Here is a 27,136-nt window from a genome sequence, read left to right as displayed (position 1 = left end):
GGCGGAGCTATGGGGCGGGGCGGGGCCGCCAGGCCTGCTGGGAGTTGTAGTCTCGTGCTTCAAAGCCCGGGACCTCGACCCTGGGAGTGGCTCAAACCGGTTAAAGGGAATTGGCCAGAGATGGGCCGGTTCGGGGTTCGGGTTCCTGGGTTCGGTTGGGCCTTGGCTGCGGATTCCCTTCGTTATTTTGTGGAGAAGGGAGGTAGCAATCCTGCCTCTTCTTGAAGAGCTGCAGAGGGAGGAAGATCCTGTTAGAACCTAAGGGACAAATACGAAGAAAGCACAGGATAGAGGCTCCGGGGAGATAGGGACGGGTATTGTTCTTACTTGAATGAGAGGAAATGGGCTAGAGCTACTGCCTAAGAGATGAAGGTTGGATTTAAAAGTAGGAGCTCTTTGAACAGGCTAGTATAGGAAACGTGCAATAGGTATTACTGCTAATGAAGCCTTCATCTGTAACGACAAGAGAATCAGTGAGAAGGAAGAGGAGCCTGGGGAGCAATACTGGGAAGGAGGTTAGAGGGGATTCAGAGTTAAAATACTTTGTTAAAAGCAACAAGAGCGATGGAGTTGAAGGAACACGAGCCCACCCCCCTCCCAGGCCAAGAGACTCAGTTCCTTTTATGTCATACTTCCTCCATTTATTTTCTGAAAATGAACCTCGATGATGTCTTTTTCTCAGACTGAAGGAGGCGGGGCAAAGGGTTATGTATTAGAATGCAAGAAAGTTCTGGTAGGAGAAGAGGGTACAGTACCCTCATTTACATAGGAATGAGTTAGCCCTCAGGAAGGATGTTTCCGCAAAGGTTGGTACCAGGATGGGAGAGTGTGGGAATCTGGAATATTGCTTTTGAGAGAGCAATCAAAGTATGGAAAAACTATAGAAGTTGTTCAAACAGAACCGTGCCTCCTTTCCTTCTTGGAAGTATTTTATGTGCTAACACATATATGTATATCCACATAAATATTTTCCATTTTTTTCCCCAGGAAATTCTGGAAAGAAGCTGAAGAAGTAGAGTATACAGATTTACACTGAAAGCCACCAAGCAAATCCTCTCCCAATAAGGTCGAGAGGAGCATCCTGGCCTATGCTCAAGACTCTGGGTCTTGCTTCTGAGCCTAAACTGGCCGAGTTAGGGGATAAGATAACTTATCTCAATTCATCTTCAGCTGTTACCACAGCATTTTCTGACAGATAAGAGCAGGCACCAAATTTATCTTGTTCACGGGTGGTTCCACGGGACTTACATTGTGCCTGACTCACTGTAGATATCAAAAGATAATTTATTAACTCCCTTAAAAAAAAATAACTGTATTCTTTTCTCATTCCCTTGCCTGAGAACCCTGAATTGCCTAACAGACTAGGCCTAGCACACCATGCCTAGCACATGTGTTACTAAATGTTTCTCAATTGAAGTCAATGAAAATGGTAAACATAAAAGCAGAGAAAAGGTTAAGACAAACTCTACCCCTATAGGCTGGAACGAAAGGAATACGCCAAGTGACTGAAAGCGAGAGAGGAGATGTGGCATCTACAGGAGGGAAAGAGCCCATCTGCTTTCTCCTTTCTTCCATCCGGTGCCTAGAAAGTGGAGAAAGAGGTGAGGTGAGGTCAGTACTTACTAGAGAGGAAATAACTGGCCTTAGCTGAGAGATTTTTATCAGTAGCAATGTAGCAGGTGCTTCGAGAGCCAGACAATGATGTTGATATTGTTCCTATACTTCATAGTTTAGACAGGCAGAGAAGAGGGACTGTTTTCAGTCTAGAAAATGCTCGTGCCTTCTCAGAACATGTCGACTGTGAAGAAAGGGATTGTGATTAGTCCTCAGAGAGAAGGGCAACTCTGGAGGGTGATAGTAAATTAGGGACAGTAAGAGGGAAGGTGAGCTTTTTGCAAGAACTGGAAGAGAAGGAAAGCCTGGAGAGAAGCTTACTACGAGAAGCTCCTTAGTAGCCCAGGGAATTGGGGGTGTGTTTTTGTTTGTTGTCATTTCCGTAGTGGCAGCGGGAATCCCGAATGGGTCAAATCCAGGGTTCACCAAACGTGTTCCCTTCAAGACCCACTTTGCCTCTTTATCTGAGCAGCTCCGGGCCAGAGGACCAGACCGGTAGTGACTGCTGATCTAGTCAGTCAGTGAAGGGGAGGGAAATTCCACCCCCTGAGAGCAGAGCTCCCTCCTCGCTTTGGAGGAGGGCCAGAGGCGGGGTGGTTCGGTGGGAAACCGCTGCAGTTCCTTCTTTTTACGTTCACAGCAATAGTGCAGGGTCCGGAATGGAAGTCCTCTTTGCAGCCATCCTTGCTGTGCCACTTATCCTGGGTGAGTTCCCTTCTCTCCCTAAGCGTTTGGGCCACGTCGACTACCATAAATGGATGGGAGAAAAGAACACGAGGAGAGGGCGAGGGGCGCAGTGGGGAGTGATGATCACACTCTCATCTGTGCCAGAGTCCAGGGTTGGGGGTGGAGAGGGATCTGGAAAGGAGAGCCAGAGAAGGGGGAGGAAAGCAGAGTCCTGTCAAAGAAGAGGCCTCTGACGGGGATGGAGCCCCGGATGGAGCCCCGGACGTGGGGAGTTCCTAACGAGAGAGAACTCAGCTCTCCATCATCACGGAGCTGAACAAGATTGAGAGGGACTCAAGTGAGAGTGAAAAAAAGAACAAAGTCCTTGAAGGTGGTTCAGTCTGAAACTAGTGAAGGAAGTCAGGGTGCCTTGTTTCCCCAGGGGCTAGAGAGAAAACCTTGTATTAGTAAAGATCTAGAACTGTGGGGGGGGGGGGCAGGGGGTGACCTCTAGAGAGGTGGAGAACTGGCTGCCTTGAGGGACGGGGTCCAAAAAGTAGCTTGGCTCCTTCCCCCCTTTGTTCCTTGTCTGCCAGGTGCTCTCATTGTTTCCTTTTCCTCCAGATTCTTGTGTCATTGCTTGTAGTTAAGAGAGAGCATTTAAGGAGCTTGGGGAAGTGTTCCGCAGGAGGCCTAGCCTTCTCGATCCAATCATGTCAAAGTCCCGTATTTTTAGTCCTGGGGATGAAGAAAAACAAATGCAGATGGGTCATTTAGTCCAGCCGACTCTCATTTTAAGAAAACATGTTAAATGGCTTGTTCGGAGTTATTCTACTAGTCAGCAGTTAAACCGGAATTGAAACCCAAGTCCAAAAGCCTGAGAGAGACAGAGACAGAGAACACACTCTTGTGTGTTTGTGTGTGTGTGTGTATTATTTGAGAGACACTAATAAGAGAAGAGCTCTCATAAATACAGCATGGTCTAGGCCGGGGACCGGTACTGGCCCGTGGCCTATCAGGCACTGGGCCGCACAGCAGGAGGTGAGTGGCGAGCATGCAAGTGAGGCTTCACCTGTGTCTGCAGCCGCTCCCCAGCTCCAGCATCACCGCCTCAGCTCCACCTCGGATCACCAGGCATTAGGTTCTCATAGGAGCACCCGGTCCCCGGTGCCAAAAAGGTTGGGGACCGCTGGTCCAGAGCACACCGAATAGTAGATTTGGAGTTTGTAATTTCTGGTCTCTCTCTGCTTCCTACATTTTTAGGTTTAGTTCTTGTTTTGGGTTTGCAGTATGTGAAGGGACCTGTTTTCTGTCCTGGGGACTTCTGGATTGAAAGGGCACAGAGTAACAGGCCACATCACAGATGTGGTGCCCAGAAGACTGAGCAGGGTTTAGGGGTGCGGAGACAGGGAGATAGCCTGGTCCTTGGAGGAGAGGCAGAGAGAAAGGCAACTGACAGAGTTGAGGTCAGCCTCAGGGGTTGTTCTGTTGCTAAGGAGTTCCAGATGCCCCTTGACCTCTAGCCCTTATCCCCATAGGACAAAATTATGAGGATGAAGAAGGACTGGAAGAGGATGATTATTATCAGGTGGTCTATTATTACACAGTCACCCCCAGTTATGGTGAGTACATACAAGGCTCAGCCTTTTAGCAGGACTGCGAGAGGTAGGGGATCTTTAGTTCTGCAACTTTGCCTTTACCTTTGCAGTGGAGCAGCTGGGTCACAAATAAATTTAGCGATAAGCAAAGATTATCAAGGCTCGTGATGTTATTTCTCAAGCTAGTGATTTTCCGTTCTTTGGCAACTGGTTGAAACGATCTGAAAACTTCCAAATTTGTGAATTATTTTAGATATTAGATTGAAAATATAAATGCATACACATTCATGAACTCTGTGTGTGTGTGTGTGTGTGTGTGTGTGTGTGTGTGTGTGACTCCAGTGGGCTTTATTTTCACAGTGAAGAATGCAGCGAAGACGACCCGAGGGTAACCTTTAAAATGAGCTCCCAGTGGCAGGTGACTCTCGGCCAGAAGAGAGCTGAGGCAACCTCAGCTTTCAGAGGTCAAGTTCAGGTCTAAGAAGGTGTACTCGGTGTAGTCATGATGCTGGAGATTCTTGTAGGTGGTGGCGGCAGCTCGTGTGGGCTCTTTTGGTGGACTTTGCTTCTTAGGATTTGGTGGCAGTCCCTTGTCACTCTTTCCTGATTCTGTGGAGAGAAAAACTGTGGGAGCAAGTCCTTGAAACACTGGTCCTTCTAGAAGCATAGTCTTCATTGCTTGGTTTGTCCTTGCCTTGAAAGAAGGAAGACCCCCGAGGGGCAGGCCTGGAGGTCATTGTACTCACCCTCCGAGGAACAATAGACAATGGAGATGACCACTGCCCACAAACATTTTTCACGTGGAAGTTCATTAGGAGTAGATTATACCTGTAAAGTTTACACCTTGAGCATGCTGAAGTGTTCTGAGCGATCGCTTCCTCTCCTTGTGTCTAGACCTGGTAGCGCCTTTCTCGTTTGTAACTGCTGCTGTTTCTCCTCTCCAGATTACTTTGGCGAAAGTTTCACTGTCGATTACCACATGTTTGAGTTAGAGGACAAGCGGGTGAGTGACATCAAAGAGGATCGGGATAGAGAATGGTTAAAAAGAAACTGGGCAGTGTTGTAATGTAAGTGATTAGCAAGAACGAAAATGAGTTAAGTGAAGTAAAACTAGGTAGTGGCCCTCAAACAAACCCGTTCACCACAGCTGTGGAGGAGGATGAAACCAGAATCCAGTAGGTTTGCTGAGACACTGAGGGGGCAGTGGGTAGTTGTTGATCAAGGGGATTGGTGGGTGGGATGGGTACATAATCCATGCAGATGTAAGGGGGGGTCCCTGAGTGAGTATAGTGGGGGACTGTTGGGGGGGCGGGTGAAGAAGAGAATTCTAGAGAATTTATAAGGATGTTGGATGGAGGCGATAATAACTCTGTTTCCTAATCCTAATGAGGGCAGAAGAAGTCGGATGAGAAGGTAGTGGAAGCAGAAGAGACTACCATTAGTCCTGAAACAGAAAGTGCAGACTATCAGACATCCGTAACAGTGAAAGCGGTAACGATGGAACCGATGGAACCGGTGAGTTAATTGGGAATAAAGGGGCAGGGAGATGTGACATCTCTTACCCTGGATAGCTCCCAGGGCTGGTGACATGAAGCAGAGGGAGGACTGGAGTACCAGGCTTCAGTGGATGGGGGAACCAAATAACTAGTATTGCAACGCAGGTGTTCATCTCAGCTTGGCCATCACTTCTTTCATGGAGGTTTACTGCTAACCCTGTATGCAGAATACTGGGAAGATTTGCTGCAGTTAAATTGCAGTTCAATAGTACTTAATGTGCACGTAACCCTTGCCTGACACTGCCAAGGATGCTGCTGCTGCTGCTGAAAACGAAATCTGTGGCGTCGTTACTGCAAAGTATTTATAAAACTCAAGTTTACATTGATGAAACATTTAGAACAAAATGAAAATCTTTGTAACAGTGTTAAATGACATACAAATGTGAGCACATATGACCTGGACAAGTGCTGTAGGTAGTGGAAGGAAAAAGATCCGTCCAGGAGTCGTCTGGAAAACATAGGTGATCGTGCTTGAGATACACTTTGATGATTGGCAGTGTGTTATGAAAGGACGAAAGCAATTAGATGGAAGAATAATTAGCCCAAGAGTGAAAATCCTGCGTAGACAAGGGGGATAGAGCACACGTGGCATGTTTCGTGGATGAGCTATGATCGAAGGAGAGTGTAGATGGAAAGGAACGGTGGGAAATTAAGAAAAAAATAAAATTTAATAATAAATTTAAAATATTAGGCTCCTAATATTTGCTTGGAAATTTCACATGTGGGAAGCCAGGGCAAAATTATAGAGTCTGAAGAGTCAGGCTGAAGTTTGGATGTATAAGAAATAGGGAGCCTAGTAAGTTCTTCAGAGAGGTAAAGATACAATGAAAGTGGTGTTTTAGAAAACCTATTTGTCTAGTAGTATGCAGGATGCAATGGAATGGAGACAGGTACATGAGATTTGCATCATTCCCAAAACAAATTTTTAAAGACCTGTTCTAGGGCATTTTGAATCAAGAGGAGAAAATAGATATTTTGAAGAAAATAGTTTCAGTGATAATTTCATATGAGCACTGAATGAGGAAAGACTTAAAATAATTTATGAGTTTAAATGTGGATGTCTGGGGAAGTGATTGACCAAAATGGGAAGTGTGGGAGATTAAAGTGGTTTAGTATTACCCAACCTGAATTTCTGGTCACAGCCCTATGAGGCGATGCTGAAGGAAGGGGAGGTTGGCCAGGGCTACCATTCTAATTGCAAAGTCAGAGTTACGAACGTTGATGAGTGCAGTAGAGCCAGTACACATGGAAGACCAAAAGGCCAAACCCTGTGCCTGTAACTAGTAGAAGGAGAAAGGGAAATCAACCAAGGAAGTGGAGGAGAGTGGGTTGGAGACGTAGGCAGGTAGCCAAGTTTGTATCATATAGAGTCTAGAAGAGAAAGCTTAATATAGTCAATCAAAAGCTACTAACAGGCCAAGAAGAAGGTCATTAGTAACCTCCCCCCTACCAAAAAATAAAATAAAATAACAGTTTTAAACGAGTGGTTGGAGCAAAAGCAGGATTTGGTGGCATAGGGGGTACATTGTGAGGAAGAGTATGGGCCAACCATTTGTGGAATCTGACACTGAAAAAATAGAAACAACAGTTAGCAAGGACAGCAGGGCCAATGTGCACCCCAAATATACATGAACACAGATTGGAGGAGTGTCATGAACACAGCAGATGAAAAATACATGCCGAATTGGGTGGGGTTTCCCTAGTGAGGTCAGGAATGGTTGAAAGGCACAGCAGTAGGACTCCTTATAGTGCCGGGGAGGAAGGCTGGATCTTTCTCCAAGTTCAGAGGAAAGGAAGACGAAAGTTGGTGTAAAGAGATGGCTATCCTGTCGTAGGGGGGAGGAGGGTGATCGGAAGGGTGATACTGGCCTGCTGTGGGGGGATTTCTATATTTCAGCAGAGTCCAGATGTGAACGATGCTATATCCTGTCTGCAGAGTCCTGTTTACCCCCTCTTGTCCTGGGCCCTTGTTCAGGGGTGTATGTATTTCATATAGAAGGTGAGTGTAGCCACTGGCCTCTGGGGAGTTTGTGAAGCAATTTTTACCACTCTCTCTGGCTAGTGTTTTCAGCATGGTCAGCTCTCGCTCAGCTGCTTAAAAGAAGAGGGATCACATTTAGAAAAATCTTATCTGCCTGTGAGGAGGTTTAGGAGGTGTCGAGGCAGAGACTAATGTATAAGAGTCGTTTACTTTTTCTGAACTGGGAGGGTTTCAGGACCTGAGCAGAAGCAGGTGGAATGGAGGAGAAACCCCTCGTTTTCCAGTCTACCTGGAAGACTCAAAGCCAGTTCCAGCCTGGCAGTGGTTTAAGGCAGGGCAGGTGCCAGAGGGCAAAATGGGAATGGCCCTACAACTGGGCAGAGTCAAGAGGCAAAGTTCAGAGGCAGAAGTCCGGGTGAGGTCGGTTTCCTAATGTAGTCAGGGGAGAGATGGGGGGTGGGAGGAGGGGATAGAAACCTAAGGGAAGGATTTAAGTTGGGATTCTAAATAACTGTGGGGCATGAAGAGATTTAGCAGAAGGAAGGAGCGAAGAGGGGAGGAGACACATCTCCCAAGAAATCTAGTTCGGAGGATGCAACCTGAGGAGTTTTCAAGGGTGGGGGCACGGAGGGGTTTCCTGAGTCCCTGACCCTGACTTGTCGTTGTTTTTCCTCTCTTTGTCTTTTTAGGAGAGAAAAGGCTGCTATGACTCTTTGGGTGGGGATTTGGGAACAGGAAATTGGAATATAAAATAAATAAATGAGATAACCTGGTTACTCTATACTCCTTCATGAGGGTCTGTTCTAAAGCCACAACTCGAAAGACAGCACTAGGATATGGGGGTGAGAGGGTAGCTTAGAAAGGAAGTTAGATGACAGTAGTATCAGAGGGAATTATTAGGACTGTGAATGAACCCGAAATTTTGGGAAGAATGGAGAAGAACATCCACAACCAACAGGTTTATTATCGACAGTCCATAATTCTAATTCTATTGCTTAGTTTTGTCATATACGGTGTGGAAACTGGGAAGAGCTGAAGTTTATACTTAGAACACTTTTTTTTTTTTAATAAGCTCATTGTTAAACATGTAAAATATTAAAAAAAAAACCACTTGGAATAGATTTTTAAAATTCACACCCTCCTCCACTTACACCCCGCCCCCCCTTCCCAACAATGTGCCTCTTCCAGTTAGTAATTAGGGCAGGCAGGGACATACTTTAAAAAAATTTCTCCCCTCTCCTCGGGACTCTAGTTAGAACTGGGCTGCCCCCTTGCGGTGTCCTCGATGTCACAGCTTCAATCGGCCTACGGTCCCTGAGCACCTATCTCCTCCTCTCCCCTGTACCATTTCAATGCTGCGAGGGGCGGCGAATGGTAAAACTCCGGACTTGCCACCTTCCCTCCTTCAAAGCCTTTCGACTCTTCTCCAGGGGACAAATGAAGAAACAGAAGCTGGACAAAAGCCTAAACTAGGTGATCGGAGACCCCTCTCAATTCCGTTCCCTGCGCTAGGAATCACAGATTCGGGACCCAGAGCCCGAGGAGCCTGGGTAGAAAAGTCAAGAACAACCAAGTTTGGCTTTGACCTCTAGAGTGTGGCGGGCTGGCATCTGAGCTGGTAACGTGCGTGAAGGCGGGTTATATAAGGAACGCGCTAGAGGAGCCGCCCCAGTGGGATCCCGGGAGAGGACGCGGTGTTCTCGGCGGCAGTCCCCACCCTCCTCACCCAGCAGGGCATCAGGCACTCAACTTGTAGGAGAAGGAGGAGGGGAGGGTGAAACAGAGACCGGCGAGTCACGAGGGCCGGGCCTCCGAGAGGGGGAGATGCTGCGCCGAGGCGCGCATCCGTTCTCGCACACACGTTGCACACGCAAGTCGCGGATGGTTCCACGTGCTGCGCTCGTGAGCCCAGGCGCCCCCAGAGGGGGCGGTGGGGTCCGCTCGCGAGCAGGACCCAGGAGTCCCACATCTCGAAGCGCGCGCCTCGGGTCACACGACCAGTCTGCGCAATCCAGGTTCGGTCTCCCGCGCAGCGGCAGCCTATTTAAGGCCATGGGTTCCGCCCTTCTCCTCCCCTCCCTTCTTTTTCGCTTTTTTTTCCATCCTCCTCCTTTCTCATCACCGGGTCCGCCTCGCGAGCCGCATGTAGGGGCGGAGAGCGGAATGCTGCCCTTCCATCCAATCGTCACCTGACTGCCTCTCATTGGCCGAGCCCCTGCACGCCGTAGCAAATGGGACCTGAACTTCAGCAACGACGGTCACGTGCCACCGGCGAACTGGCCAATGAGGGTGCGAGGCCTGTGGACGCAGGGGGAAGGCACGTGCGGAGCCGCACGTGTCTAGGAGGGGGAAGGGGCGGGACCCAGTGGGAGAGGCGGAGGCGGGGAGCCTAGACCCGGAGAGTCGGAGCAGAAGCTGGAGACAGACGGCCGGCCGGCTGCGCGATCCACACAGGTGAGGAGACCCGGAGGCCGGGGAGCGGTCCCGCGCGAGGATCAGCCCCCACCCCAAAGAGGGGGTTTAGGGACCCCTTGGCATTGGGAGGGATCGCGTCGCGTGGCAGGGCGAGCCCGGGTCCGGAGCAGGCATCCGGATCTGGAAGACTGGGAAGAGGCGGGGGGCTCCGTGGGAGGCGGTCCGGCAGTCACCAGGTGGGTTCGGGGACCGGAGATGCAAGGCTCGCGGGCGTCGTGACCTCGGGTGGAGAGGCTCGCTGCGGGATCGGGCTGGGAACAAACCAGGCGAACTGGAGAAGGTGTCAAGTCACTTACTCTGAAGTGAGGGAGGAAAGAACGGCGTCTGCAGAGGCCAGAGAGGCGGCGGCCTAGGTTCCTAATGGAGGCGGGGCGGCGGGGAAGATGGCTTTTTCTCTGGTCTCCGAGACGGGTAATATCGGGAAGGGAGAGAAGAGATGTGATTATCCCGTAGAGTAGCCCCCAGTCTCCCAGTGCATTTCCTAATTCTCCGATTCTGGTTTCAAACTCCTTCGCTTTGCTCTTCAGTTGCAGGTCCGATCTTTGGGTCCTCCAGGAGCTGCTCCCCAGCCCCTGCTTCTCAACCTATGGATTCTCCATCTAGCGTTTCCTCCTGTTCCTCCTACTCTGTCTCTTCCTCTTTTTCCACCTCCCCAGTGAACAGTGACTTTGGCTTCCCCTCCGATAGCGAGGGGGAGGACAAGGGGGCCCATGGCCCCAAGCCAGACACTGTCGGGCAGAGGGGGGATTCTCGGCCCAGCCCGGGTCCTATCCGCCGCAGGCAACGACCCAAGGTTTCCGGTGACCGACATGCAGCATCTCACTCGGCACAGCGGGGCTTGGCTTCTCCTATGGCAGGATCTGGGGTCAAAAGATCAAGAGATGGTGGATTGGAGACCAGTCTAAACGTTCAGGGTTATACCACAGAAGGAGACCTGCTCTTTGCTCGGAAGGTAAGAGAAAGCTGGGGAAAGGAGACCCTACTGGAGAGCCTTAGCACCCAGCTGGTTGGTGAGGACCCTGAGAGGATAGTACTGGCTCCCAGGTCTGGGGGCGGAGGAAGAATTAACCAGTGCTGGTGTGGGCAGTGCTCGGTCTTCTCACAGCCTTTCTTCTGTTTTCCTCCAGTGTGAAGAGCTCCAGGGGTTCATCCGCCCTCTCACAGACCTGCTGAATGGCCTGAAGATGGGTCGCTTTGAGAGAGGTACTGTCTGATTAGTTGCATTTATCTGAGCCAGCTTCATAGCTCTCTTTCTCTCTCCTTCTCCTCCCCCCACCTTCTTCCCTCTTTTCTCTCTTTTAAAATGTTTTAAATATGTATTTCTCTTAAGTCTTTGTTTGGGGCCTGGATTATTCCTTTATGTCTTCTGTGACTTAATTTCTTTAGGCGAACCCATTTTAACCCCCTTCTATCCTTCCTTTACCTGACTAAATTCTTCAATCTCAATCTTTGATCTCTTTCTCTCTCTCTCTCTGACCCCAGGGTTGAGCAGTTTCCAGCAGAGTGTGGCAATGGACAGGATCCAGCGTATTGTAGGTGTTTTGCAGAAGCCACAGATGGGGTAAGTCCCCCCCCCCCACTCCGTTCTTGCCTTCATAAAAAAGGAGACATCACCACTCCTGTCCTGCTGCTTTTTTCACACTTAATGGCTTTTTTAAAATGTCTTTTTCACAGGGAGCGTTATCTAGGAACCCTGTTACAGGTAGAAGGGATGTTAAAGACTTGGTTTCCTCACATAGCTGCCCGGAAGTCATCACTGGGTAGTAGCAGGCACCAGCTGACCAAGGTAAGAATTTGTAAACCCGAGGAAGAGGTAGGGCAATAACCAAAGAAATGAAGTGCGTGTGTGCAGAAATGGGCTCCCTCTTCCATTTCCTCCTGAGTCTTTTCCTTGTCAACGAGTTTCTTTTCAGTGAAGGGAATGCTGAAACTTCCTTTGTTGTCTTGATTCCTAGGTGTTTTTTTTTTTTTGTCATTGTTCTTTTTTATTTGGATAACTGCAAAGAACTCCATAAAGTTTAATCTTACCTTTCATATGGCAGCCTATCTGCTTTCTGCATAGATACGGAAGGCTTGTTTACCTGGCCAGATGATTTATACAGGAAGATGCCTTAGCTTCTCTCTGCAAGTCCTTTGTCCTCTGCTTCCCCTAAAACACTTTCCTCTTTTTACCCCTGTCCAAATGTACTTGTACCAAACCCTCTGGAAGTGTGGGTTTCAAGGATTGATCGTAAGAAGTGCGTCAATGGGAGAGGTGGGGGCAGCCATGGCGCACCCACATGGGGAGTATTGGATAGAGTCTTAGACCTAGTGTGGAAGTGATCTAGTCTCTGGGCCTTCAAATAATAGGGTATTTAAGGGCCACTCAAATGATGGGGAGGGGAAAGTCTCCTGTGGATAATGGACAGTTACCTTGTTTTCAGTCAACCACTGAATACTATGAGAATAATTGATTTAAAAATAAGCAGTAGGATCTTGCCCGCATATTAATTTATACTTCTTAAGGCACTCAACATAAGAAATTGGAATTTAAAATATGGAAATTGAAAAGTGGTGATTCCAATTACAAATAGACTTTTTAAAAAGAAATTCTAAAATGAATTATTTTATAAGCAGGGGACTGTTTTATTCTGTTTTATTCTGTATGTCTGGATAGCCAGTGCCTAATATGGTTTGTGGGACATAGTGGGCCCTTGAGTATTTGTTGAAGAAATGAAAGTATAATTTGGTTACTAGAACTTTTGCTTAATTATTGCCTGGCAGGAAATTATCTGTTGTATAAAATAAGGTATGTTTGCATTGCAAACAGTTCTCAATGAAAATAAAGGTTTAATCAACCAGGTAGAGTTAACCGGAAAGCTTTCTCATAATTTATTTTTTCTTTGCTTCCCCTTCCTAGCGTTTTCCAAGCCGCCATGGTTATCTAGCTGCTTCTCCTGCACCTCCCGTTGAAAAAATGGACCAGACACAGCTAGCACATCTAGTATTGAAACCAAAGCGGCCGTGGCACCTCCCTGAATGGCCAGCCATGAACCCCACTTGGATCCACACCACCCCTATTTGCAACCCCTGTCTCAGTTCCCCCGGTACCGTCTCCTTTGGCAGTGGTCCTTTAGGCGCTGGGACCAGCATTGGTGTCATCCTCTTCCTCCAGCACGGAGAGCAGCCCTTCACCCACTCTGCTCCGACCACTCCAGTCCCACCCGCTACAGAATCTCCTGTCATCCCTGGTGACCCTAAGAAACTGTCTGGGGAGGGACCTCGTTGCCACAGTTTGCCAGTCACTCTGCCATCAGACTGGACCTGTACCCTATTCCCACCCAATCTAACGCCCACAGCCAGAGAGAGGACCATGGGACACCTAAAGCAGATGAGAAGCCATCCTCCGGGTGCTCCTGATGTCCATCCTCTCAGCCCCTAACCCAGGACTTGGAGACTGTGTTTTCTAATTCATGTAAATGTGTGTGTGTGTGCACTTGCGTGCGTGTGTGTATATACATGTATGTATATATATATTTTTTAATTTCAATGTGTGCATTTGTGTTGAAGGACGAGAAGTCTTTTCTGATTAAAGAAATTTAAAAACTAAACAGTTTGCTTTTGGGGAAAAATTGAAACCTGCTTCGGACACCAATATTTATCCTTTGAGCTGCAGAAAACAAGAAAGGGGAAGGGAATGTTTGTGAACTTGAGCTCCACCAACTTAGAAGTCTGCATGGGAAGATAGAAGTCCTGTTCCACTGCTATCTGCCGAGGGAACAGTTACAGGACTCAGAGTTGGCTTTGTTTTTTCCATTCATGTTCAGAGACTAGCACCTTTCCCCTTTGTGTGTCTTTTGTAATCATCCAGCTGGCCCAGAAGAGCAGGTTCTTCTACTCCAGGATGGCTCTTTGCCTTGATGGGAGCTGTCCTTGTTTATGAACAAATACATACATAATCTGCTGCAAGAAGAGGGACACAAGCCAGAACAGGCATGTGGTTGCCAATTTTGAAGAGGAAGGGGTACCCTAGACTTAAATTAGAAAGAGGAGTCCCATCAGACACTGGGCCTTGTCCTTAATCAAAAAATTGCAGCTGCTGAATGTATGCTAGACAAAAGGTTACCCAGTGTTATCAGCTGGCAAAACTGAAGTCTGTGAATTTACCTATATCTACCCTTCTCTGTATGATATTCTCTCTGATTTGTCCCACTTTCCACCAAAACCATGTCCTCTCCCATCCTAAGCCTTGGCAGTGTACCAGACTACTCATCATTTTAGTTATTGCTTATTGGCTACTGAGCACATTCTCATGGCCAGTTAAACATCTTCCCCCTATGTCTCGAGTCCTCTGTTCTTAGTGAGTAACTGTCTCCTTTTACTGTAGAGAACATGACCTCTTCTCTAAGGCAAACGTCTTCATTTGTGCTTTCACTTCTGGAACTTTGGTTTATATCACTTATTCCTTCTTTATCTCGTAACTTCAATTTGTTATTGAACTATTTATTTACTGCTACATGTCTGATCAGGTGCCTCCTTCTCGAAAACTCTTCAGCCTAATTGTCCTCTCTTACCTTTTCTGCATAATTCTTGACAGCAGTCTAATTATATTCTTTCTGACGCCTTTTCAGCACTCAGCCCTTAATCTCTTGCAGCCTAACTTCCAGTGCTGTCACTCTACTGCCCTTTCCCAGGTCACTAATGAGCTCACAGAATCACCATAGTGCAGCTTCTGCCCAGTCAATAGACAGATCCAGGGTCCTTCACAAAGGCCATGTGCTTCATGCTCTCCGTATCATTTACACTCTCGATGCTGCCTACTGAAACTCTCCTCCCGTGGATCCCATGGCAGCACACTATCCTGATTCTCCTCTTACCCACCTGGCAATAACTTCCATAGCTCTTGATGGCCTTTACCCCTGCCCACTCCAGAGTGTGGGTTGTTCCCCTAGGTTCAGTCCTTAACCCTTTTCTCTAATTCTTTTACTCAAAGGTTCATCTCCTTTCATCACTCTAATTATTGCCTCAACTTAGAAGACTGGAAAAGCTTCATGTCCAGTCACAATCTTTCCCTCGAGGTGACATACCGAATGTCTAAATTTCTGCTGGACAGTTCTATTTACGTATTAATGACACTTAAAACTTACTGCAAATTTTAGCATTTTAGAGCCAAGAGGTACTGTTTGTATTTGATTCAACTCCTTTATTTTATAGATGAGAAAACTTAGCTTGTGCAAGACAAACAAAGTCTGGTACAGAACTCTTGGTTTCCAGTTTGGTGCTTTTTCCAGCGCTCACCAATCAAAATATTATCTTTCCTTTAAGATGTCTTCCTGTTCTGCCTTTTTCAGTCTCTTTTGCTTCTATTAGTGTTACCTATGATCATTTTTTCCAGATAACCTGGCTTAAAACTTAGTGTCAGTCACCAAATCCTATTTATTCGGTATTTGGAATATTATTTGAAATCCATTTTAAAATCTATTCCATTACCACCTCTCTGGTCTAAACTTTGACTATCACAATAGCCTTTTCTACCTTGAATTCCTTCTCACATATACTTAGATTAACAGTGTTTTGCATGTCATTCCCTATTTAAATCCTCCAATGGCTCCCCAACGCTTTGAGATGAAAATCCAAAACGTTTAGCCAAGATCTCTATTTATCTCTCTGCTCCCCTATGTGATCCCTCTGATCCAGTTTCCTTATTTGCCCCTGAACACTATGAGCCTTTTTGCCTCCGAATTCATTTTCGTGCTGTTCACCTTGTTCAGTCTTTCCTGCTTCTGTTAACTAAACCCTACCCTGCTTTCACTAACTGACTTGGGTCCTTCTCTCAACTGTTCTCTCCATTAAACATGGTATATAGGCTCAGTCTTTGGCCCTTTGCTCCATCAAATGAGATCATGCACATAAAATGACTAGTATGGGGTTTGGTATACAGTAGGCCCTCAAACATATTACTTTTTCCCTTCTGTTCTTTCAAAGTATTTTGACATTTAATCTCATTTGACTCCCAGGACAAATTTTGTGTGATTGAGGGCAGATACTAGTCCCATTTTATAGGTGAGAAAAAAAAAAAAAAAGAATTTAAGTCAGGGATAAGCAAGAGCCGGATAGTAAATATTTTAGGCATTGTGGGTCATACATCTCTGTTGCAACTACCTAACTCTGCCATTGTAGCCTAAATATGGAAACTTACTATATAAACAATTAAATAAACATACTAATATATAAACTAATGAGCGCAGCTGTGTTCTAATAAAATTTTATTTACAAAAACAAGGGTGGAACTGCATTTGACCTGTAGGCGACAGTTTGCAAACTACTGGTTTAAGTGTCTCGTTCAAAGCCACGTGCCTGATAAGTATCAGAATTTAGGTAGAATCCAGATCTCCCAACTTCTAATTCAGTGCTCTTCCACTGTATTATGCTATTGCCTATATAATTTATTTTGGACTTAACATATGCTACCTTGTTTTATTATTTATCTTTTATGCCTACATATTGTTGGTTCTAGTGGTCCAAGAGGCACTAGGTGGTATCAAACAGTACCTGACACACAGTAGGCATTCACTAAAAGTGTGTTGATAAGCATAGAGATGTCCTAGTCTGGCTCTATTTTGGTACTGTAAACCTGGCCTACTCTGAAGCCAGCTTCAGTTTTTGTGTGTTTTATTAGCATAATTGATGAGAACACGTCCCTGTATGTCCCTGTGTGTTTTGGGGGAAGTACCCAAAGAACTTTATTATACAAGTACCTGGTTGGGACCTGCTTTCTTTTTTTGAGTCTTTCCCTACCATTTTCCAGTAGCCACTAGATCTGAATTTATCTGAATAACCATAAATGGATATGTAGAAGTAACATGAATAAAAGAAAAGCTGTTTCCACAGTGAGGAAGAAATTAGAAAAGATATTTCTACCAGATCTCACTAGAAGGCAAATGGCATAGAAGCTGACGAGTCTTTCATTCTTATAACCTGCAGCTGTTTCTTAATTCTTTAGTTAAATGGCTGGGAAGATGATGTTGTAGGAGACTCATGGTATATTCATCTCGCATTTTTTCCTTAGTTTTTAGACAGATGAAGGGTGTGACGGTGTTTTGCATCCAGAGAGCAGATACGAACAGAAAACAGGCTGCATGCTCAGGACGCTTTGCCTATTTCCCTCATTTTCCTTCCAGAAAAAGAAACGGCTTGAATAGCCGATAAAGATTTAACATGATTAAGGGGTACGGCATCGGGCTGATCTCGGGAGCCTGAGGACGGCGACTCCATGAGAAGCTGAGAAACTTGTCTGCGGGAAATTTAAAGCAAGAGCACTTCGCTTTGGCGGGTATAGAGTCCCGATCGGCGGACTGTGGACCAGCGCGAGGTGGACCGTTACCATGGTTTCCGCGTGGCGTTTCTCCTCGCAGCCTGGGTCTCGCTGCGCGGCGCGGCGAGTGCGCATTTCCGCTTCCGGTCGCGCCCGGGCTCGACGTCGGCGTCGGCGTCGGCGTCGGCGTCGGCTGGGCGCAGGGCGCGCGGGCGGACGAGCCGGCGCGAGGCCGGGCAGCCAAGGCGGGTACCGGGGGCGGGCGGTCACCCCCCTTTCCTAAACACCCGGAAAGACCCGGTTCCCGGCGCCCACCCCAAGCACCCCTGGGGCCGGAGCGGTGATGGGGGCGCGGGTCGCGGCGCGTCCGGTCCTCTGGTGCAGGGCCGCGCAAGTCCCCGTGGTGACGCCCTGCTCCTGCCCCTTTGTTCCCCCGTGGTAGGACTTGTGTTGGCAAAGACGACGAGGGTCTCTTGATAACGATCCGCGTGTGATTTGTAGGCTATGAGGACTGTCACGTGCCCCTGTCTCGCTTCTTTCTGAGCACGTTGCGAGTCCGGACGCTGAATAAGCTATGCAGCAGAGTGTGTGTTGTGTTGTGTTTCTTACCTGGTCCCCGTACTTTCCTCCCCCTTTCTTCATCATTCTTTAGGTCCTGCAGAGTGAAGACTTAATTCCAAGGTCATGGCAAAACATCTGAAGTTCATTGCCAGGACTGTGATGGTGCAGGAAGGGAACGTGGAAAGTGCATACAGGACCCTAAACAGGTAACGGTTAAGGGATCACAATCAAGCCCAGACCAACTCTCTTGAGAAGTGCGGGGTTATTCTCTCCCTTCCTGTCATACATTGTTCTCAAACCAGCAGCCCAGGGGTACACCAGCTTGAAACTTCTCAGCTCCTGTTTACTGTCTTCAAAATGAAGTTCTTCCCACAGCCTAACTGTATGACGTTCGTACATCAGCACAGGGGTCCTTGAACCGTCAGGCCGTGGACCGGTACTGGTACAGGTACATGGCCTGTGAGGAACGGGCCTCACAGCAGGAGCTGAGCATCCTGCGAGTGAGCAAAGCTTCATCTGTATTTGCAGCGGCTCCCCAGTGCCAGCATCACTGCCTCGGCTCCACCTCAGATCCTCAGGTGTTAGATTCTCCTAGGAGAATCTAAAAGGTTGGGGACTGCTGCTTCAGCAGTCATCCGTTTGTTGATGAACCTGAATTCTATCCAAGACCTCAATTAGAACCCAAAGGGAAAATCAAACTATCGAGTTGCTCGGAAGTAGGAACATAATACATGATACGTAGAAAGCTGAAGGAGGGATTGTTGTGGAACAAAGCTAATAGAAACGATGAATTCAGATTTGGGATCTTGGAGAAACAAGCAAGAGGCGGAAAGGCCTTATAAGTTTGGAGGAAAAGTTACAGCACGAACAAAAACTTAGAGCTGGAAGTGAGCTGGCTGGAGTGGAGGAGCTGTGTTAAAAGGCTCTGAATGTCAGACTAAGAGATTTGGGATGTCCCTAATAAAGAGTGCCTTAACTGTAGTTTCTTGAGCAAATAGTTCTTTAGCAATCCTTCATCACTAGTTTAAGGATTTTGACTTTCTGGCATGCTTCATTTATCATTTTCTCTGCCCAGCATGAAGCTAAGTTTGGAGAAATAAAATGTCTTTAGAGTCGAATTCTCAAAGAATTGTGTGAAAGAGATCTTAAAGAGATTATATGAGGTGGTCCTCTGCCTCAAAGCCAGGAAGGTGATAGCTTTATTTCACAAGGGAAGCCTAGGAAGATGACATTTCTTGGATCACACAATTGTTGAATGGTAGAGCCTAAAACATCTTTCTAGCGCAATGTTTTTTTGCTCTAAGTTACTAAATTATTTACTAGTTCCCCTGGGAGTAGAGACACCTATGGCAATCATTTCCAGTTAAGAATTTTTATACGATTGAGCTTAAATATTGGTGAGGTTCTTGAGGACTGAGAGGGTAAATGAGAGAGTACCTAGTTCTTAGCAAAGCAAAGAGTTCTAGGTGTGGAGGGCTGGATAATAGCAGACTACAATAAATGAGGGCAAAGATAACAAATGAAAAGCAATTGCAGACTCACGATCATTTGTCTGTCTTTTAAAAGGATCTGGTCTCGGGCCAGCCTCATCTCCTCATTCTGTGTCAGTGCATGCCAGTCCTGTCCTTGGGCAGAAGCTGTTCCCTCTGCTTTTTCACTTCTGTTGAGAATAAAGATAAACACTGGGTGGTAAGATACCCGATTTCATTTTTTCTGCCACCGCACATTCCCACATCTTTTATTTAAGACCTTTTAGTGGCATGTCTGTGAGAGGGTTGAGATGTCTGATGACCATTCTCTGCTCCTATATCGGAAGCACAAAATGAATGTCTTTATGGACTGCAGTGAATTACCTGGTGAACCGAAATGCTGACTTTGGGGAAAGGAAGTCTTATAGATCACGTCACCCTTTTCTCGACCCATCCCTGTAAGTCTTTTTTTGTGCGTTGATTATGGTGGGTTTAGATGGGCCTTCTAGTCGGGGTGATTGGGATGTTTGTACTATTATTGACGGATGTCAGAGGGCAGCTGTTACTTGATGGTAAGAACTTCCCAAAGGCTCTGTTGCAGCTCCCCTCACCTCCCCTGTTCTTAAAGTGCAAATGACACAATAGCAAGAAGTTGGCATTTAGGAGATTAGCCACTTTGTACTTTCAACAAAAACCCAAGATGATTTATGGTGTAGCATTATTTATCAAAGCATTTCTTATAATTGTATCAAAAAGATAGCTACAACTTGAATGCTTTTGACTAAATCCACAACTTGAAAGTAGTTTTCTCACATAAATGAGGTAGCATAACTTAGTGGTTAAGAGCCAGCAGCTCTATACCCCTTTTAAAGGTTTCCTTTTACATACTTTTTTTCCTGGGTAGAAGTGCTAATTCTAATCAGAACAGCAGGAGACTGGGCAGTGTGACACCGTGTGGTTTCAACCCTGGCTGCCAATGAGAATCACCCGGGGGACCTTTTTAAAAAACTCTCAATGCCAGGGCCCTACTTGAGACTAAATCAGTCTGGGGGGGGGGGGGGTGTCTGACCAGCAGGCTTTTAAAAAATGTCCAATGAGATTTTAATATTCAGCCAGGATCACAGTAGTCTTCCTAAGGGCAGAGACCTATGCTTTTTCATTGGCATGTGTCTTGCATCTCCCAAAGTGTCTGGCGCATAGGACGCTCTCAGTAAATACCTACTCACTGAATCAAAGTGTTCTTTATCTTCCGTCAGTCTCTTGTTTTAGTGTTTATCAGAGCTTTCCCCTGAAGCATCCTTAACGGGAGACAGTGAAGTAACCACAGGCATGCTCGTCCTATGGCAGCGTAGCTTTATGGTGCTCCACAGACGTTGCCTTTTCTTTTTTTTTTAAACAATTCTTCAATTCTTTTTGATCTTGGAACGTTAGCTGTATATCCCATAAGTTGTATTTTAGCCTCAGGAAAGAAAGTGAACAAATATTTTGCTTTTAGAATAATTTTCTCTAGGCAGGACTTTAAAGCGTGCAGATGCGAGCAAGCCAGTTCTGCAGCGTCCCAGTCTTCCTGTCTGTCAGGCACATTATTTTCCGATGCATTTTTCTTCACGTCTCTTTCTCTGCTTCTCCTTAATGTCTTCTCTCTGGCCACCTTTTCTGTATATCTCTCTTACATTCCAGGCTTATCTTGCTCAGCTTTCTGATAGTTGCTAGTTTAAAAATAAGTTGTGTGTTCTGTGGTCTAATTACAACAGTAGATAGAGAGCAAACGAGAGGGGGGTTAAAGCTTTAGGTATTTGGAGCACAGAGGTAGTCTTACAAAGGAGTCAGCCTATGTGACTGCCCGGCGAGACTGCCACAGAATGTTTGTTATGTAACTGAGGGCCCTCACTGGTGCCCCGGGATGAGGAGGTAGAGAGTGGCGGTTTGCTAGGAAGCCCTGCGTAATTGGCTGTTCCCCAAGGCAAGGCAGGCTCGCTGGAAGCGCCCCCGGGTAACCCCTTTTATTCGTCATAGGCGAGCTTGTGGACCATTGAGTCCTGCATACACGTCGATCTGAGGTGGCCGGCTGCACTGACATGTGAGTCTGCCACCTCCAACCTCCCCCAGCCGGGGCAGCCTGGTCCCTTTTACATAATCAGTTGAATTTAACCGAGACTGGCAGCTGATTTCTCCAGTGTTTGTCGCCAGGAGCCTAAACTCAAGGCTGACTGTTTAAAGCTCTCGGTCTGCTAGTCCTTGAACTACTTTTGGAAGGAAGCAGAAGCATCATCAGCAACACCTTTTCTGTTTACTTCCAGAGTCCTACAAAGCTCTTCCTGCAGCCTTTTCATTAGAAATAAAAGGAGATGCCTCTGCTATAGTGACAGGAGCATTTCAGAATAATCTGTGCTTTTTTAGGATAACTAGAAAGTGCAGAGTGAGGAAGAGGATCCGCACCTGGCATCTTGGAATGTGTTTAAATGGTCTGTGTCTGGAAGTAGTTAGAATAATCCAGGGAGCACCATTTAGCAACCCCATTGTTATTGGGGGGGGGGCAGCAGCAATCTTTCCCCTCCTCCACACTTACGTTTCTCTGTTACTTTTTTCTGTCTTGCTTTTTTGCCTGACCACATAGGCATTTATTTACCTGGTAAGATGATCACTTCTGTTTCAGAACCCTTTTGAAACTCCAGAAAGATACCTGAGTGTGTGTCTAGATTCCCTCGTCCTTTTGTGTTTTCTTTCATCCTTCTTTAAACTGTCTTTGTCATTCCAGTCAGATCCTCTTCCTTGGTGAAGTCATATCCAGGGTCTCTGTTCTTTTTGTAGTTTTTCCTCAAACCCGGTCTCCTTATCCTTTTTATATTCCATATCCGGTCTTTTTCTTTCAGGGACTTTCTTCTGGTTTTTCTCTTAATATACTACTGTAGTCCAAAAAGTAGCCTTCATTTAACAGCAGTGAGCGAGGTCTGGACGGAAGCAAATGCTTAGAGATCTGATCACTCCTTTCCCTCAGCGTGCCATGGCTTCCTGCCTCCCATCCCTTTCCTCTAACTTAGTTGCCTAGCCCAGCTTTTTTCCTCTCATTGCCTCCTTCGCCCATGGGTACTGCACTGAAGATCTGAATTTTATTTCTAGCTCCATTTTGTGATCTTGGGAAGGTTAGCATCTCTGAACTTCAGTTTCCTAATCTATAAAAAGATGATATTAATCAATTTAATATGATTGTAATTAGGATAATGGACATGAAAATGCTATCTAAAATCTAATGTGCCATCTCAGTAAGGTAATATTATTGAGTTTTTCTGAGCCAATAGTCCCAAGAACTGTGTCTGTTATAAAGTCACTTAATCCCTTGAGCTCTGGACATCTGTCAGTCACTTAGAGGATTCATTTTTATCATATTTACTAATAATTTACTAATAATTTGCTCTTTGCCCACCATTATTTAAGACTTACTCTCAAACCTTAGGAAGCACACAACCTGGTAAGAGAAATTTAAAAAAAGAAAATACAGTTAAATGTAATACTGTCTGATCGATACTTTAAAAGAGGCATTGACAGTGTGCTATGGTGGTGGATCTCGCTCAACCAGCAGCAGCAGCAGCGTCCAGGAACTTGTAAGAAATGCAAATTCTCGTGCCCCACCCTAGGCTTCTGGAATCAGAAGCTGGAGCTGGCACAACAGTCTGTGTTAAGGAGCTTTCCGGGTGACTGCTGCATGCTGACGTTTGAGAACCACTGTGCTTTGGAACAGGGGGAAGGAGTGATTACTTTCACCTGGACCAGTTTACAGACATGGGAACCATTGATTTGGACCTTTTGAAGAATACATAGGATTTCATAAAAAAGAAAAAGGCAGGAATGATATTCTAAGAGAATCTCACGAGCAAAGATAAGATAAAAAATAGGTAGTATGCTCGGAGAACTGCGCCTCGTCCAGCGAGACTAGAGCATAGGCTTCACAGGGCGAGTTATTAAAGATAAAGCTGGAGAAATAGGGTGAAGCGCCATTGTTTAGAGCTTCAAGCTTAGACTAGTGGTTCCCAAATTTATCTGTACATCAGAATCACCATGTTCCTCTCCCCTTGCGATTTAATTGGTCTGGATGTGGCCTAGGGGGTGGGATTTTTAAAAGCTCTCCAGGTGGTTCTAACAAGTCTGTGCGAACAAGTCTGGGAACTACTGGCTTAGCCTCTTCTATGTATTGGGAAAGATTTTTTAGCATCACTGACATGATCTGATTTACATTTTAGGACAATAATTGGTGTAGGAGATTAGAAATAGGGCAACCTACTTACCCTTCACAATTCAAATAACTTTAGAAAGGCTTCATAACCACCTTCTCATCCTCGAGTCCAGGTGAGACGCCTCTCCTGTGTGCCTCTGTTGCAACGTTTCCCTTTTCTTTGTACTTCTCACACACTGTAATTCTTGGATAATTGTCTTTTCTGCTGGGCCTTAAAGGTAGGGAACCATGTTTGCTTTCGATCTTTATTATTTAACAGTCTGGTATGGAGTTGGGATTCCATAAATACTTATTGATTAAGTGACCAGTTAATTATGTGATTATTTCAGTACTCCTGGTATAAGATGATAAGGACCATCATTAGAGCTGCGGCCAAAAGAAGAGAGAGGAGGAAGAGATCTAAGAACTATTTCAGGGTTTGAAATTTAGAGGGTGTGTTAGCTGTGGATATAGGAAGTAAATGAGAAAACGTGGTGTGGGAATGAGCTCAGATTTTTAGCTTGAGTGGTAATGCCATTAACAGAGTACAGAGGAAGAAGGAAAGATTTTAGGAGGAGGTGATACACTTGGTTTAATTAGGTTTTGAGGCATTGGAAATACCAGCCTAGCTCTAAGGTAAGATTGGGGCTAGAGATGAAGATTTAGGAGTCCGTGGTTTCTGGATCAGTTCTCAACTTGACTCTAGAATTATTTGGGGTTCTTTTAAAACATTCCCAGTGCATGATACCACTCTAGACTAATTAAATCAGAATTTCTGAGGAGTGGCGCCTAGGTATCAGTACTTTTTAAAAGCTACTTAGGAGATGGTTCCATAGTGCATCAGGGTTGAGATTCACTAGTCAAGGTTAAGGAAATCATGTAGAACCAGAAACAAGGAGGTTTACCATCGGAATCTGGAGGGATGCCAACATTTAAAGGCAAATCGAGGAAGAGAGCCAGCAAAGGAGACCCTCTGTGGGCTGAGATGCTGAGTCTTGGGCTTTGGCGCCCTGCTTCTCCAGTGTAAGACTCCAGTGGTGGGTCCATATGACTTCTGGGCATGACTGTGGTTTCACTAGAACCAGATGATCTGCTTCTGCTCCCGGGAGGTCACAGCAGTTCCCACGCCTTCCGTTTTCCTGCCCCTAAAACCTAGACAGACTGATCTACACAAATACAATTCTCTAGAAGCCTACAGATCATGTATATATAAAATTTGTAGGGTACTAGAGAATCACATTCGTATAGCTCAGCAGGAGGTCAGGAGAGGATCCCATAGGTACAGTGGTTCCCCATCTATTCACATTTGTAATTTACCCAAAGCTCAAATCTTTTCAAGTTCATGTTCAGTCTTTTGTTGTTATCTTGGGCTTTATGATGTAGCAGCAATAAATAGGGTTTCCCACTGGGCAGAAGCAGCTGGTGGTTTCTCTTATTTTTATCTCCTTCTTCTTGTGTCCCCCTTCTTCCCATTATAATAGCCAAGTCTCAACCTCCTTATCTCCAATTGTGCTTGTGACTTTTACATGTAATGAAAGGACAGGGTGAGCAGGAATGGGGCCGGGTAAACAATGCCAAGAATGGAGGGCAGCAGGTGCCTCCAGAGGGAGGGACAGATTACAGGTTGGAGCCCGAGCTGGAGCGCTCAGGGGCCTGTGGACTAGGTAAATCAGGGAATGAGCCCTGGTGTTTTCTTGGCTCAGTGGAAACAAAGCTACGAGTTTGAAAACAAAGGCGTGTTATCAGTGCCCTGCATTGTAAGGAATTGGGTAGGTAGGAAAAAAACAAATCGAGCTCAATTTTATGGACACTTAAAGATTAATAAAACATGGTTTCTGCCTTCAGGGATTTTCAGTATAATGAGGGAGATGTTTGTAGAAATAACTAATGGAATGGCAGAATGAAATAATCGCTAAATAGGCCTACAATAAAATAATTGATTTTTTCTAATTAAGGAAGATGAGGAGGTTTATGGAAAGGTGGCCTCTGAATTTGGCATCAAAAAGATGGGGAAAATTTCAGTAAGAAGGTTGGCATCTGGGTGTCGGAGGTGGCATTCTGGGCTGAGGAAGCAGCATGAGTAAAGCCTTGGTGGCAGAGTGTGATTGGAGCACGTGGTACCTGGAAAATGGTGGGGGAAGGCTTTTGTTTGATTGTTCCCGTTTGTGACATGGGTGTGACGAGGGCCTCTTCTTTCCCTGTATGAAGTAGGCCTAGAGGTTCTCAGACCTACAGACTTCAGCCGTATCAGTTTTAATTAAACAAAATAAGGATGGAAATACATTCTCCACTGAGGACCAAGTAGGAATCCCCCCTAGTGGGTGGGTGGGTGTGTGTCTGTGTCTCTGTGTGTTTTTGCTGCGGCAAAGACACCCCATGTGAAGATTCTGAAATGAATCCTTGGTTGAGAATCAGTGCTGTAGGAAGCCACTGTCCTTACGGGACTGTCAAATCCCTCGGGTGTGCTGTGGTGGAAGAAAGGTTGAGAACATGGCCCTGACTGTAAGCTCCCCGAGAACTAGGGCTCGGTAATTAATTGCCTTTTTATTCCCCGCAAATTGCCACATGGGGCCTCCGTAAGTAGGCAGTTAGTGCTGTATTGCCATCATGCACACCACGATTTTTACAGACACCGATCGTTCGGTCAGCTGACTTGGCCAGCTGGAGCTGGAGCAGAATGCTGATGAGGCCAAGCTTCTGACTTCATCACCTGCCTCTGTACAGGATTCTCACTGTGGACGGGCTCATCGAGGACATCAAGCGCCGGCGGTACTACGAGAAGCCGTGTCGCCGGCGACAGAGGGAGAGCTACGAAAACTGCCGGCGGATCTACAACATGGAAATGGCTCGCAAGGTCAACTTCCTGATGCGAAAGAACCGGGCGGATCCGTGGCAGGGCTGCTGAGGCCTGTGGACGGCGGGCCCAGCCAGGACCTCGTCCAGTAGGGTCGCCACCTCTTCTCTCTCTCCAACCCCATTTTCTCTTACCTTTTTTGCAATAAACGCACTCACGGATGTAGAAGAAGGCCTGCATATGTGAAGCAATCCCACTAGTCAGGAGTGGACCCTCCAGGGCTTTTATTAAGTGAGAGAGGAACCGAGTCAAAAAGTAGTCTAGACGTAGAGTGGCGGTTGCCAGGGGCTGGTCGAGGGGGCGAGAGTAAAGGATTATTGTTTGTTGGGTACAGAGCTTGAGTTTGGGAAGATGAAAAAGTTCCAGAGATGGATGTTGGTGATAGTTGCTTAACAATGCGAAATGTTCTTAATGCCACTGACTTGTACACTTAAGTGGTTAAAGTGGTAAGTTTTATATATATTCTACTATAATTTTTTAAGTAGTCTAGGAGAGGCGAGGAAATTTTCTAAAAAGTCGTAGAACATTTCCTACCCAATTTTTATGAAACCCAAAGCAAGATCTTATCATTAGAAAAGCATCTGTTACTCTTTACTGAGCTGTCCCTCAACTGTTAAGTAAAAGGAGAGGAAGCATGTATATATTTGGAATAAATTCTTCAGGAACCCCCATCAACCAGACTAGAGTGCTGGAATCCTTGCCCAAAGGAATCCTTAAGACAGATCTAGCATTCACTGCTGTTTTCTGTTTTGCCTTTAGTTTTCCTAAAGGACGCTACTGGAGGGATGGTGGAGAAGAAATAAAGCAGTGGATGGAAGGTAGACAAGAGGGAACGGGGGGGGGGGGGGGGGGCGTTAA

At 46.2% G+C, this 27,136-nt stretch overlaps 3 protein-coding genes across 7 annotated transcripts; all 3 read left to right on the top strand.

The window, feature by feature from the left end:
• Positions 1-62: 62 nt before the first annotated feature.
• On the top strand, positions 63-8,200 carry CUNH1orf54 (chromosome unknown C1orf54 homolog). 3 transcript variants are annotated; one of them, XM_036234943.1, is made up of 7 exons: positions 63-1,601; positions 2,255-2,319; positions 3,819-3,902; positions 4,823-4,881; positions 5,274-5,393; positions 7,332-7,433; positions 8,105-8,200. In XM_036234943.1, the coding sequence occupies exons 2-6, from the start codon at positions 2,274-2,276 to the stop codon at positions 7,428-7,430; spliced, it is 408 nt and encodes a 135-aa protein (XP_036090836.1). In that variant the 5' UTR covers positions 63-1,601; positions 2,255-2,273; the 3' UTR covers positions 7,431-7,433; positions 8,105-8,200. The 3 variants fall into 3 exon arrangements, with proteins under 3 accessions (XP_036090836.1, XP_036090837.1, XP_036090838.1); XM_036234944.1 differs by having other exon boundaries at positions 63-1,611; XM_036234945.1 differs by lacking the exon at positions 63-1,601 and adding an exon at positions 2,108-2,127.
• Positions 8,201-8,564: 364 nt separating this feature from the next.
• On the top strand, positions 8,565-13,480 carry CIART (circadian associated repressor of transcription). 3 transcript variants are annotated; one of them, XM_016122808.2, is made up of 6 exons: positions 8,565-9,869; positions 10,418-10,842; positions 11,018-11,093; positions 11,373-11,451; positions 11,565-11,676; positions 12,790-13,480. In XM_016122808.2, exons 2-6 carry the CDS (start codon positions 10,477-10,479, stop codon positions 13,309-13,311), a joined length of 1,155 nt encoding a protein of 384 aa, XP_015978294.1. In that variant the 5' UTR covers positions 8,565-9,869; positions 10,418-10,476; the 3' UTR covers positions 13,312-13,480. The 3 variants fall into 3 exon arrangements, with proteins under 3 accessions (XP_015978294.1, XP_015978300.1, XP_036090835.1); XM_016122814.2 differs by having other exon boundaries at positions 8,570-9,869; positions 10,671-10,842; XM_036234942.1 differs by lacking the exon at positions 8,565-9,869 and having other exon boundaries at positions 9,877-10,842.
• Positions 13,481-17,359: 3,879 nt separating this feature from the next.
• MRPS21 (mitochondrial ribosomal protein S21) lies at positions 17,360-26,953 on the top strand. The gene is made up of 3 exons (XM_016122869.2): positions 17,360-17,429; positions 17,837-17,951; positions 26,149-26,953. The coding sequence occupies exons 2-3, from the start codon at positions 17,869-17,871 to the stop codon at positions 26,327-26,329; spliced, it is 264 nt and encodes an 87-aa protein (XP_015978355.1). The 5' UTR covers positions 17,360-17,429; positions 17,837-17,868; the 3' UTR covers positions 26,330-26,953.
• Positions 26,954-27,136: the final 183 nt, after the last annotated feature.

The sequence above is a fragment of the Rousettus aegyptiacus genome, unplaced genomic scaffold, assembly GCF_014176215.1.
Source record: "Rousettus aegyptiacus isolate mRouAeg1 unplaced genomic scaffold, mRouAeg1.p scaffold_m13_p_17, whole genome shotgun sequence".
NCBI classification, from domain to species: Eukaryota; Metazoa; Chordata; class Mammalia; order Chiroptera; family Pteropodidae; genus Rousettus; species Rousettus aegyptiacus.
Note: the sequence above shows the minus strand (reverse complement) of the source record. Positions and strands in the feature narration are given on the sequence as shown.